Source organism: Rattus norvegicus, chromosome 1 (genome assembly GCF_036323735.1).
Source record: "Rattus norvegicus strain BN/NHsdMcwi chromosome 1, GRCr8, whole genome shotgun sequence".
Classification (NCBI taxonomy): domain Eukaryota; kingdom Metazoa; phylum Chordata; class Mammalia; order Rodentia; family Muridae; genus Rattus; species Rattus norvegicus.
This window is the reverse complement of record NC_086019.1, coordinates 8555783-8569607: the sequence shown is the minus strand read 5'-3', so window position 1 is coordinate 8569607 and position 13825 is coordinate 8555783. Positions and strand designations below refer to the sequence as shown.

General features: G+C 41.5%; 1 protein-coding gene across 15 annotated transcripts in view; it reads left to right on the top strand.

Moving 5' to 3' along the window:
• Positions 1 to 13825, top strand: part of Utrn (utrophin) — a 503427-nt gene that overhangs the window by 474880 nt on the left and 14722 nt on the right. For 13 of the 15 annotated variants that reach the window (XM_008758594.4, XM_008758593.3, XM_063281961.1 and 10 more), the window contains 5 exons: positions 4746 to 4784; positions 4988 to 5053; positions 6084 to 6149; positions 12421 to 12579; positions 12926 to 13166. In XM_008758594.4, the coding sequence (XP_008756816.1) occupies positions 4746 to 4784; positions 4988 to 5053; positions 6084 to 6149; positions 12421 to 12579; positions 12926 to 13166 (571 nt within the window). The remainder of the gene's footprint in view (positions 1 to 4745; positions 4785 to 4987; positions 5054 to 6083; positions 6150 to 12420; positions 12580 to 12925; positions 13167 to 13825) is intronic. The other 2 variants (XM_008758595.4, XM_063281990.1) reach the window with 1 other exon arrangement.

Sequence of the window (13825 nt, the reverse complement as noted above, 5' to 3'; positions counted from 1 at the left end):
TTAAGGAAGACACCTGGCGTTTACCTCTGGCTTCCATGTATAAGTATATACACATGTACATACACCCGAACAAGTATGTACACCACCCGCAAAAATATAATTTTTTCTAATTGCTTTCATACCACCTAAGACAAATTCAGCGTTTGTTTTATTTTAAACAAAACTATTTAAATACATTTAGAAAATGCATGTCTTTTGTGAATATGCTTTTGTCTTTTCTTTCTTTCTTTTTTTTTTTCTGGAGCTGAAGACCGAACCCAGGGCCTTGTACTTGCTACCAATCCCTGCTTTTGTCCTCAAAGGTTATATATTAATTATTCTTGTTGTACTATCCAATGCACACAGTTTGACTTGCTGAAGACCTGACAAAATTTTACTTCTGTTCAAAACACAGCTACTTAACCTTTACTGTAGCTCATTGTGGCGTATAGTATTGTAGATGAATTATCACGTCGTATATATTGTAGATGAACTATCACGTCGTATATATTGTAGATGAACTATCACGTCATGCTGGGATCTAAGAAGGAATACAGTAGAGTTGTACTGAGCAGTGTTACCCTGTGCTCCTTTCATGAGTCATCACCATTTTGCATCCCAAATAGATATTTCATACTCTTCTTTAAAAAATTTTAATGCTTTGTCTTTAAATGTCAAAATGAGCATGACATTTGATTTGCGTGCATGCACTTGAATTCGTCTGTGTGTGTGGAGGCCAGAGATTGGCATCAGTTGTCTTCTTCAATTGCTGTCAACTTATTGTTTAAGACAGGGTCACTCACTGAGTCTGGAGCTTGTGGACTGAGTGAGTCTGGCTGGCCAGCAAGTCCCAGGGATCCTCCAGTCTCTGCCTCCCGAGTACTGGGATTCTCGGTGACCAGATATTGTAGGGGTGAGGGGGTTGAACTCATGGCCAAGTAAAAATTAACAAAAAACCATGCAAAATAATTTCATTCTCTGCTTTTGAGATACTACTCTGAAAATGCCTCGCCCCACATAACATAAATTTCCCACCATTTTCCAAGAGGGATACAAGAGGAAGAAAGGAATGGGCATCTGATTAAATTGGATGCCACAAAAATCCCTTTTGAACAAGATTTATGAGCTACTAGATAGTGCGGGTGGGCGTTCTTCAAATCCTACACAGAACCCTGTGGATTCGCTGTTAGTTCATTTTTCTGCTGAGCCCTCTTCTGCTACAAGGTCACTTAATCATCCAGTAGAACAATTTATGTGAGTGGGTAGCTTTTTTTTAAGAAAAAAAATGTTTGATTTCATTTATTCTCCTACTTGTGGGAGGAGAACATCGGAGAAAAACCATTGAAATGGCGAAGGTGTTGAAGTTATTTATTGAGCTGGTTAGAGCTTCCCTTGACTTCATTCTCTTTCACCTTTGCCAACGTCGCACTTTAATTTCTGACCAGTGATTAGCCATGCAGGCATGCATGAAGGGACTCTATGGGAAGAAACGCTTATTACTAAATGAGGGTAAACGTGTCCATGCTAAGGCTTGTTCAGTTAATTTAATATATCTGTATGCAAGAATTTTCAAAATGAGTAAAATTAAGGATACAGTATTCATAATGAAGTTGAAGAAAAGAGCTAAAATAAAATTGTGGCAGGAATAATTTGAGAGTTCTGAGAGATTATTATTGGCTTTAGAATTAGGTTAGTTTCCTAAAAGATTAAAACAACAACAAGAAGCAACCGAATCTTGTATTGGGTAATATATCCACAGCGAACTGTATCGCTCTTTGAAGATCTTTCTGTAGCAAGAATTCACGCTGAGCAGGTACAGTTGTGGCGATTAATGTTCAAGGCTGGGAGAGACAGATAGCGGTGCTGAGACAAGGCTGCCTCGATCATGTGCTAAGGAGTGAGAATGGTCAGAGGTGGAGGAAGAGACTTACTGGCCAAATGAATTACTTTCAAAAGCCTGAATTAAAGTTCTAACATGAAACACGTACCCAAACCAAAGAACGAGAGAGGCAAAAGCCAGATAATAAAGGGCCTTGTTATCTATGCCTACATCTTCAGAGTTTATCTTGAGAGCAGTGAGAGTTCACAGGTAACCTTAAGAAGGAAAGAGTGGTGGATAGTTCAGGAAAGATGTTGACATGAGATAACCCTACAGAAAACGAACTTTTTTAGGAGTGAGGGAGCTTCACTAACCCAGGGACCATGGTCAGTTATAGACAGTGTTATAGGGAGTGTTAGCTATAGACAGTGTGATAGGTACTGTTAGCTAGAGAGAGTGTTATAGGAAGTGTTATGGACAGTGTTATAGGAAGTGTTAGCTATAGAAAGCGTTATAGGAAGTGTTAGCTATAGACAGTGTTATAGGTAGGGTTAGTTATAGACAGTGTTATAGGTAGTATTGGTTATAGACAGTGTGATAGGTAGTGTTAGCTATAGACGGTGTTATAGGAAGTGTTAGTTATAGACAGTGTTATAGATAGTGTTAGCTATAGACAGTGTTATAGGAAGTGTTAGCTATGGACAGCATTATAGTTATAGACAGTATGGTGAAGGCAGAAAGTACACAATTAAGAGAGTTAGGGAAGTTGGGGAGCTCAGCTGTAGCTCCACATGACAGAGATAAGAAAGTATGTTTGTTTATGCCTTCACATTATATTTTATCTTACAAGAACCTACCAGATCAACACGGACTTGTTAATTCACTGTCTTCAGTGGACAGGCTAGGGTAGGGGATGGTGAGGATGGGAGTAAGCATAGTCAGGTTTTCAAGCACCAGGCTATGCTCTAACAGGTAGAGCCAGGTACCAGCTTTGGGGCAGATGGGTTAAAGAAGCAACTAGAAATACAAGACTGCTAGAAATTTGCATCCTTAAAAGGCTCACCAAGTTCTCTGAAGTTTATGTTGGAATTCATAGACTTACATTTCTATTGCAGAGGCTGAGTTTTCTCATAGCATATGAAATTAGTCAAAACACCCCGCCGAGCTGCTACACTGAAAAACAGCAAGCAGCTCCATTATGAAGTCAGTGGTAAAGCAGAGGTTGGCGCTGTCTTTATTTTTTCATTATTTACTTATCTACATTCGGGTGCTGGCGATGGCACTCGGCCCCTCGTCTACACCAGACTAGCAGTCTGCCAAGTAAGCCCAACCCTTCTTACCACAGGTTCGAGGTACGAAGCACTTGCTGCCGTTCTTCCTTTCTACTCAGTATGAGCATGTATCACAATTTCTCCCTGCAATCCAAAGTCCTCTGAAGGCAGAGAAACCTACAATTTGATTTCGTATCTGTTTCCTTTATTTGATATTTTCCATGAAAAAATGTTTTTCTTTCCGTCCACCTTTCTGCCTGTTTCATTCTTAGTTCACAGGTTTTCGTGCCAACAATTAACTTTCCTACAAATCGCTCAAGCCAATCTACAAAGCTTTGCCAAGGTTTCTTAAGATAAAAAGAAAAACAACAACACTTTTTCTTCTGCTGCAAGCTTATATCGAACGTTGTCCTACACTTGAATTTCAGAGATAATTTCTTAAGCAGTTACTGTTTTAGGAAGTGTGGTGCAGGTTACAGAGCTGTCCGTCAGGTGACATTTGCTGCCCCTGTTTCAGGAATAAGGAGAAGTAGCAATATACTGACGGCGAGGAATAATACTCTGTTTCCACTCTTCCTGCTCCTCCTTTACGCGCACACAATTAGCTCTATTTACAGAACATGTATTTCGGCAGACACAGACAATGAATGCCCATTTTTGAAAGTAAGTCTAAAGAACTTCAACTTCCCACTCTATAAGATGACCTTTCCACTCTTCAACGTCTGCTGTGCGCACATCATCTTGTGCTTAACAGTAGGAGATAATGAGGTCATTAACTATGTCTCAAGTCCGCACATGTAATAGCAAAGGAAATCTAAAAGGACTTTGCTTGATCAGCATTAGCTTTTGATTAGCATTAGACTTTACATAATTAAACAAGGGTACTAATTTTCCTTGTGCTTTTAAATTTCTACATTCATCAGGTCATTCATCATCACCTTCTCTCAAAAGTTAAGAGTTTAAACTATTATTTCATTGGGATGAATTGTTTCAATGGCATTTCATGGAAATTCGGGGTTTCTGGGGAATCTAAGAGTCTAGGGCTGCCCCTGCGCTGTAGGTGGAATAATTCAGCCTCAGACACAGGCCCCTGATTCAAGCAGAACTGGTTGGCCCATCTAGTTTTCTAGAGAGAACTTCTAGTTAATAACATCATACTAGATGGAAGTCTGTCCTGTCCTAGAGAACTCACCCTCAATGTGCTGTTGGTTGACTCTTTGAATAGGGCATAGGTAGGTAGCAAGGCTTCTCTTTTCCAAGTATATCTGAAATTGAGAAATATGGTGTACACATAATTTCAACTTTTATATTTCTAAACAAAGAGCCAGAAATCCCTTTTTACTTCAATTCTGATGACAGTAGTCTAGTTATTAGGTAATAAATTCAGAAAGGTGAATAATTGTGTCTCCTTTGGAATTTTCTGGAGCATTATCTTCCAACAGCCTCCAACGTGGGGTGATCTTCGCACATTTGGCTGATCTTTTCAGTCTCACTCTTCTAAAACGTGATTACCATCTTGACACATGGATGCTGCAAGTGCTGGGAAAGTTGTTTTTGGTTTCCCTGGTGGTGATTATCAAGGTGGCCAAATGTGAGTGGAAGACAAATGAGAATCCACCTCCTTCTGCTCTAAATGTTTGTTCTGTGACTTTTGTCTCCCTGTCCCCTCTCTGCAGTCCTATCACGCTCATCAGTATGTGGCCAGAGCACTATGAGTGAGTATTCACAGCCCCCGTGCACAAGAGGGGAGTTCTAATCAGGAGCATTAGCATGGGTCTAAACAACTACTTTTACATCCTGGGTGACAGCGCTGGTGGCTTGTTTGCATGGCAGATTCGTTACTTAACTAACTTTCTAACTGGTAACATCTGTCAACCTTGAGAATAAAGCCCTTGCCTTTTAATTTCCCTCTTTGCAGCCCCTCCCAGTCCCCTCAGCTGTTTCATGATGACACTCACTCAAGAATAGAGCAATACGCCACACGGTAAGAGACTGACAACCATCCCTCGTTCTGCTGCCCAGAGTGTGTCTGCCTTCGTCGTAGTGCAGTGCTGCTGACACACCTTGATGTGGGAGTGTGGGAGTATTTGTGGAAGTCATGGTTCTGTTGCACATGGAACCTGGGCCTTTATCTTTTCATGATGTAATTTGTACTTTACCAAATACCTTCTATGTCATCTGTGAAGAGCAGATTATAATAGGCTGCCATTCAGAGCTGCTGAGACACCACAAACACTGAGTAGTCGGGATGCAGATAATATAACCTAATTCCAGTGAATAAAGTAGCATTCGGAACTACCCTTGGGGGAGCACGGACATATGAATTGCAATATGTAATTAAACATATGTAATATTTGATTATTAGGGTTTGTTTTTAAATCCCTAAGCAGTGCAAAATATAGGTCTGGATGTAAAACTTTCAGGAAAGTGTCTCATATCAATCATTGACCGTACTAGAAGCCAGCTGTATCCAAAGTTCCTAGTTTAAAAAGCATTTTTTAAAAATGGTCACCTTTGTGCTGAACTGAGACTAAATCAGATTCTTGGAGCTGTTGGATAACATGCTGTGGAGGGATGTAGCATCTTTACTGAGCCACAGAAGGGAAAGGAATTGAGAGACTGGAGGTACTGAAGACCATAGTCTGATAACTCAGAACCCAATTGATCAGGAGTTGGTTCGCATTCTAGGTCAAGAGAATTCAGAGTGAGTCTTCAGATGTGAGAGGAGCATAATTAGATTTATGTGAAAAGTTACTCTGCTTTAGTGGAGACCAGCTAGAGGGCCTGGGAGCTCAATGAGAAGGCCTCAACACTGTGATATACCTGCCCGAAGTGAGAGCCAATCAAATTTCAGCTCACCAGTACAGGTGGATTTAATTCCACCGCTGTGTGAGATTTCGACCATTTTCTGTTTAGTCATAATTAATGTAGATTTAAAAACAAATAAGGATGCTTCTGGATGACCGTTCCAGTCGAGGCCATGTGATATCATCTCCCTGTTTTTGTATTTTCAGACTGGCCCAGATGGAAAGGACAAATGGATCCTTCCTAACTGACAGCAGCTCTACCACGGGAAGTGTGTAAGTGCATCATGAATTGAGTCTGCCCAGGAGGCCAACTAAAAGGGTTTTGGTTGCAAAAGAGTGTCTTGGTGACTAGGGCCAAAGAAGGCCACAAACACCACACCATGCAACAGACCTCAGGAGAAAGATTTATTGGGGAACTGAGGAAATGCAGAAGGCTGCCTCTGAGCAGTGATGGAAAAACAGAGAGGTGGACCAGGTCATGGTGGTGGGCTTTATAGGGGCTATTGAGCATGTACATGGGGAGAGTATGTGATGACTGGGCCATGGAAGACAGGAAGGAAACTAGATCTGGAATGTGGGAGGTCCTTGGTTGACTAACCCTACCTCCTTGTATTATGGTCTCAGGATTAATCTTCATGGACTGTGGCTTCTGAGTTGTTATCCCAATCCAAACTGATGTATGCTGCCAAACAGTATATGCATATTTAAGTTTTTAAGCCATGCTAGTGTAAATGAAACATGTTTAGTTACTTGGTGAATCAACCCACCAGCTTTAGAATAATCAGATTGCTGCATAATAATATAATATTGACATGTATTTTTGTGGATGTATGTTTTAGGTTTGTATTTATGTGGGTTCATACACATGTATAAGTAGGTTCATATGTTTGCACTTGTATGTAGGAGGGACAGGGACAAACAGATATCTTTATCAATTATCTATCTATCTATCTATCTATCTATCTATCTATCTATTTATTTGAGACAGAGTTTCTCAATGAAAATGGGTCTCATTTATTTGGCCAGTCAATAGGCTCTGTCAATCTGTCTCTCTTCATCACCCCCAGCCAACTTCCTCAACTACCATCAGCCTTGGTGCCACAGTTGTGTGGTACCATGCCCTACTCATACATCAGAGCTGGAATCTGAACTCAGCTCCTCATGGTTCTGTGGCTAGTGTTTTACCCACTGAGCCATCTCTCCAGAACATAATATTGCTGGGTTTTTTTTTTTGATAATTTTACAAATACACATCTAGGATCAACACACTTTTGTAAACTCCCCTCTTCTCTGCTTACTACATGTTCTTTATAGTCTCTCCTTTTAGCAATGCCATCCACACATGGTTGGACATATTCTTTCTGCCATTCACTGAAAAATAGCTCCCTTTACAACTATTTTATTTTATTAGGAAATAGGGAAAGCTTCATTGACTCATAATATCATTTAAAAGTAGCTTCAAAGTGAGATATTTTATATCTGATTTCCTTATTTGTACACCTTAAGCTTGGCTGCAGAATGCTCTTGGCAAATGCTTTCTCTCTGGTGATACCTTTGTAATAGGTCTTTTTTCTTTGGGACTTGTTTTGACCTTGTTTTTTATGAGATGATGTGTAAAAAAGACTGACTTCTGTAGTTTCAAGTTGATGTAACTTGTGGGCTCATTATAGTTTTAATAAGACAGGGAGCCCAGGAGAACCCGAGAAGCTCTAGAATATAGTGTGTACATGTTTTCACTAACAAAGACTGGAAAAAGCCAAGAAGAATACCTCAAGCCAGTGCTTCTCAACCTTCCTAATGCTGTGAGCCTTTAAATACAGTTCCTCATATTGTGGTGACCCCCCAATCATAAAATTATTTTCGTTGCTACTTCATAAATGTAATTTTACTACTGCTATGAATCCTAATCTAAATATCTGATATGCAGGCCTTGTGAAAGAGTCATTGGACTCCCAAAGGGGTTGTGACCCTCAGGTTGATAATCACTGCTAAGAATGCTGATAAAGAATGTCTCCCTTACGTCTGTTTTATATTTCATTTGTCATTAAGCTTATAAGTGGAAGCTCTTGGGATCTTCTTTCTATTTTAAAGATCAAAAGTTTGGCATCTTAGCCCTTAGCCATCAGAAGTCATGACTTAGGCATAATTATTCAGGTGTTATGAACCAGAAACCACTTCCAGCTTAAGATAATAAAGTATTTGCACTGATCTTTCATGTGTTACCTAACAGTTGGTGTTTCATATAAAGTAATTAATTATTTTAGATATCTTTTAAGTCAGGCTAGTTCTCACCAGTGTTGAAAGTATCAGGGAATCAAATGAACTGAAAAATAACAGTTGAGATAAAAAATCTAACTTCTTTAATGTATGTGTATTTTACTATGTGGGCAGAGCCTAGGCAATGCTCAAATTCAATATGTATTGTCTTTTAATCTTCACACTAATGCGTCAGAACAGAGACGTTATCCAGATGATTAGCAGCTCGCCAGATTTAGCTCGCAGACAGCTGATGTGATTCACTCGACAGGGATTCATTTTATTCCTAGAGCGCAGTGAAGTGATGGGGCCACTTGTGAGAGGCAATTGTTGCACTCGGGATGTTTGTAAGCCATTTGGCAAAGCCCTATTCAAGTCTGTGTGTTCTCACATGCGTGTGCACTGACAAGTAAATTAGGATCGTTTTTAGGAGGCACTGCTCAGAACCCACCAAAAAGGGTTTTACTCTATGGCACACGCTGGCCTCAGATTTCTAATCTTCCAGCTCACCCTTGTTCTGGTGACAAGCATGCGCCACCACCTCCCTTTACCTTACTGTACTCTGGCTGCCCCTTGGATATGTTTAGTTAGGGAGTGTGCCCTGTGTGACTTCTGTGCGCTCTACTGAAGAGCGAGCTTGTAGCTGCCCAGCATGGAAGTCCTCCAACCAGAGCTAGGAAAGACCATTTACCAAAGGTGTTTCTTTTGTTTTGTTTTGGGTTTTTTTTTTGGTTTTGTTTGTTTGTTTGAGTTTTTTTTGCCTTCAGCAATAGTCAACATACCAGTAGTTGGAGGTGGCTTCGATATCTCAAACTGAATCATGAGAACAATTCCCTGTCCCCTCTCCAAGTACTCTCCTCCATGGACTTCCGTTGTGTATTGAGCCCTCATGTATTATAGGCTGTGTGTGTGTGTCTGTGTCTGTGTGTGTGTGTGTGTGTGTGTGTGTGTGTGTGTGTGTGTGTGTGTGTGTGTGTGTAGATAGATAGATAGATAGATAGATGATAGATAGATAGATAGATAGATAGATGATAGACAGACAGCCTGGAGTATATACCACTTTCCCAGAATTGACCCCTACATAATCCAATCCCAAGCACCCCCTATTTTCTCTGAAAGCATGATTCCAGATGATCTGTTGGAGCATTACTTTTAAGGCTCCTGAATATCTTTGTAGGAAGAGTTAATCATGCACCTCTTAGGAAGGGGCAGGACTCAGGACAGGCCTAGAGACCCTTAGACAACAGTCCCTGAGACCATTGATCAGGTCCTGACTTCATCTACTTCCTGCCTTTGGGTGATGCTGTTTTATGTGGATTGAAGTAGGGGCTTGGTCACGGTCTACTTCAAAATTACCATTAGTAAATCTGAAACCTAGACTACAGCATTGTTTTTAAAGTTCATCAAGTGATTCGCAGCTCTTTCATCATGTGACAGGTACTAAATTGTACTGTGGATAGTATTTACTATATGCATCACATACAGTATAATTATATTCCATCTAATGATACCTCTTGATACAGGCTACATTTACCAAAATACTTTCTATTTCAGCATGATGCACACTATTGATATTTATAATAACCCTAATCTGGTACATGATGTATCATCTGCATAATGAGGGTGCTCTTGTTTTTTATTATACACAATTAGGCCCTAGGAATCTATTTTTGTGTTTAACCTTTAAGGCTAATAATCTATGAAAATATTTGAGGCCAAGATTTTATGCTACATATAAATTATTTCTATTCATTTTTTTACACAGATGACCTTAATTCTCTTCCAGACACATAACAAACAAACTATATATATGTGTGTGTGTGTGTGTGTGTGTGTGTGTGTGTATTACTTCTTTATTTATGTGTACATGTGTATACTTGTATGTGTGCAGAGACCAGAGGACAACTTACTGGAGGCCTGTCTTTTCTTCCACCACGGAGTTCTCAGATATTTGAACCTAGGACGTCAGCAAGCACTTTGACCACCTGGGCCATCTTGCCAGCCCAACATTTTAAAACAAAAGTGTGGTTTATGTCATTATCCCCAGGCCCAAATATCTACACAAACGTTCTTATGGAATAAAAGATCTGTGGTATCTCTCAATAGCAGGGGCTCCAGTCCAAATTTGAGGCCATCTTAGCCATAAGATAATTCAGGCTACTTTTGGGGTACACGATTTCTTTTAATTATGAAGGTCCTTATTATTTATCATTTTTAGGTGTTGACTTTGAGCTTTTTATGATTTTAGAAATACTATCCACAGGCATTATATAACTAATTGGATTTGCCTCTTATTTATGTCAATAACTGAATCTAGTTCTGTCCTGGTGTGCGTCGTTTTTGATCATTCTTTCTTTTGCCCCATGGACAAAAGTGGACAAAGTGCTTAGAATTAAGTGCTCTTCCTGCTCATGTGAATGGCTGAGGTAGGACTCCACACGTCACCCCCTTGTCATTGAACATTGAGTGTCTGGGACAGTAGAAGGCCAAATTTTCCTTCCTTTCCTCATTTTGCTTTGCTTTTTAGTGGATTGCTCGTGGTGTTTTATCCTTAAAATATAGTGCTTTAACTGATGTAACCCCTTTCCCACTTTCTTGGATGTTCCTTCATTTAGTTGCTTGCTTAGGAGTGTTTCAGCATGAAGGATATATTTGCAGTATGCTCGCTGTGCCCTTACTTTGCAGTTGCTTTAGTACGTGTGTCCTACATCTTTACACCTTGTCCATGTGCTCTGTCCTAGCTGTGCCTTGGACTCACATCTTTTCTTACTTCCTTATTTTCCGCATGATCTGGCAGCGGTACCTCCCGTCATCACCCGTGACGCACCGCCGCTAACTCATGCCTCAGGGCACTCAAATCTGCTTCTGCCTCTTCAAATACTTCTGTCTAGGCTACTGATCATAAGCTTGTAGGGGTGTGTGTGTGTGTATGTGTGTGTATGTGTGCCTGAAATACACCTTTTCCATGAACACACTGAATTCAGGCCCCTGACTGTCAGAGCAAAAGTGCGATATGCCAAGGAAGGATTTTCTGTCACACGTAAGAATCAGAATGCTTGCCCAGGATCCGTTACTACTCATCTGCACAAGAGCAAAGGGACTTTGGGGTCCAGGTGAAGCAATGAAGTTCCAGGACCGCCAGGTTCTCCTTGGCTGTTTTGGGACATGGTCCAGGCAACCACCCAAGAAGCTGAGAGAACCCTGCAGCTGCACAGCTTCTACTGAAGGCTCACACAGGGCAGCTTCATTTTAACTTCTGGTGGGCACATCAGTTATGTCTTATTTTCACGATGCCTTATCCTTTATCTTCCCTGTTGGCGAAAACTATCCAATAAGACCATATGCTAGAGGGCTCTGAAATCTCCTGAGCCGGGAGATGTGACAGTCACACACACCTTCCTGAGGACATCTAACTAGATCTGCCTCACAAAGGAAGAACAAAGATTCCAGCCCAGCTGGAAAGCCTTTTCAAACCACAGACATACATGGCCTTGACCCTCTTCCCCCTTCTGCTGCTGCCAGTCATGCATCTGTGCAACATCATTGGATGAAGAACTTCAATGAGTTAAATGTAGTTAATGATTAATGCAGGATATTGATCCTAAAAATTTGTTATGATGACACTAAGTAAAATAGCAACTGCTAATGTACAACGGCGTTTATGCTGTTATTACATAAAAATATGTTGTAAATCCTTTGGGTTACCAAACGTTGGAAAATTGGTTAGAGTCAAATCAAAAGATAGGAAGGTTCTTGGCTCCATGATCTTTGAATCCACGGTTTTTGTAGTCAGTGGGTGATGTGTTTGCCTATATCATCTTTAACTTTTATATTAACTCCTTCTAGGCATATCCACCCTTTTGATATTTGTAGCGTGTTGTTACCTACAAAGGTGTTAGACCACATTTCAAGCTACCCTGAGCCGTATGCAGTTTATGACCATAGGTTGGTTACACCCCATTAAGCCTGATTTATAGCAACTTATTACCCTTGTTTGTAGACATGGACGTGGCTTATTTTGTTTTCTCTGTTGAGTGGAATGGCTCTCAGGGGATTGCGAGAATAACAGATTGCGACATGAAAGTTTTGAAACGTTGGGCTCATCCTTCGCAAGCCCTGTGGCATGAACTCTAGCATCCAGCTTGAGTATTCCAAAGACAGCTGTGGAAATACCCAGTTCCAAAGCATCCTGGTCCAACCACCAGTCCAGGCATCGCTGGTTTATTTCTTGTATGCTGAGACCTCACCATCCAGATGTGAGGTGTTGTCCACCTTCTTGCTTCCCCAGGGAGGACGAGCATGCCCTCATCCAGCAGTACTGCCAGACGCTGGGCGGGGAGTCTCCTGTGAGCCAGCCACAGAGTCCAGCTCAGATCCTGAAGTCTGTGGAGAAGGAAGAGCGTGGGGAACTGGAGCGGATCATTGCTGACTTGGAGGAAGAGCAAAGGTAAGCTTAGACTCAGGAGAAGAAAATGCACCACTCGCTCCCTCCCGTGAAGGCCAGCAGCAGCCTCTTCTTTCCCTCTTTTCAGAGCTGTTGTGTAAGACACCACAATGAGGTCAATGAATGGGCAGATACTGGAAGGAGGGGTGTGGTGGGGCCTCATGGGTCTGTGATCCCAGAAAACACTCTTGCCTGAAGCCCATTTCCTCCCTCCTATCTCTTCCTGTCGATCAATGTTAATGTGACACAAAGAGTATCACAGGCTAAATTTGGAGTTCCCAGGCAGTTTGGGAGAGAAGATACACCAGATAGTAAATAATTCTGGTTTTCCTTGTATTTTCCGTATTAGAAATCTGCAGGTGGAGTATGAGCAGCTGAAGGAGCAACACCTAAGAAGGGGTCTCCCCCTGGGCTCCCCTCCAGACTCCATTGTATCCCCTTACCACACGTCCGAGGACTCGGAACTGATAGCGGAAGCTAAACTCCTTCGGCAGCACAAAGGGCGGCTGGAGGCGAGGATGCAGATTCTGGAAGATCACAATAAACAGCTGGAGTCTCAGCTGCATCGCCTCAGACAGCTCCTGGAGCAGGTAGGGCCGTGGAATCCTCGCCATGACGCCCGCCCGCCCGCCCAAGTCTGGGTGCGGCCTCGGTAGCTCTTAGGACATCCGCTTCCGATTTGTTACTGCCCCAGAAACGGAATGGAATCTTCTCTGATACAAAAATGTCTGTTTTCCCACCCGACTGTAGACATTCTTCTGTACTAAAGTCTCACCTTAGAATAGTTTGACTTTAAAAGAAAAAAATCTTGTGGTACACCGGAGGCTGCCTTTCGTAAGGAAAGATTCCTGGGAGATCAGGGACAGCAAGTGACCTACTGTCTTCAATCTAACACTTTCTTCCAGAGAAGTTGGACTGAGAAGGTACCTTGAAAATCACCGTCTGCAAAATAAAACAGAGGAACAGGTGGCTTTAGTTTACCTCTGTTGTTTCCTTACACTGGGGGGATGTTCTACAGCAGTGGCTGTAGAAACTTTCTCAGTTTTCATCGGGAGGAAAACATGCTTCCAACGGATACAAAATAATTCATGCCTTTAACAGAGGTAGCTTCTCTTATCCTCCCTTCCCTCTCTCCTTGCTTTCCTTTCTTAATATTGGGCAGAAGCTGGTACATTTCTGTTATGATTTAATACCTGCTAATAACTCACAGTTTGGATAAACCACCATTCTTTGGTAGGGTGTGGCTTCT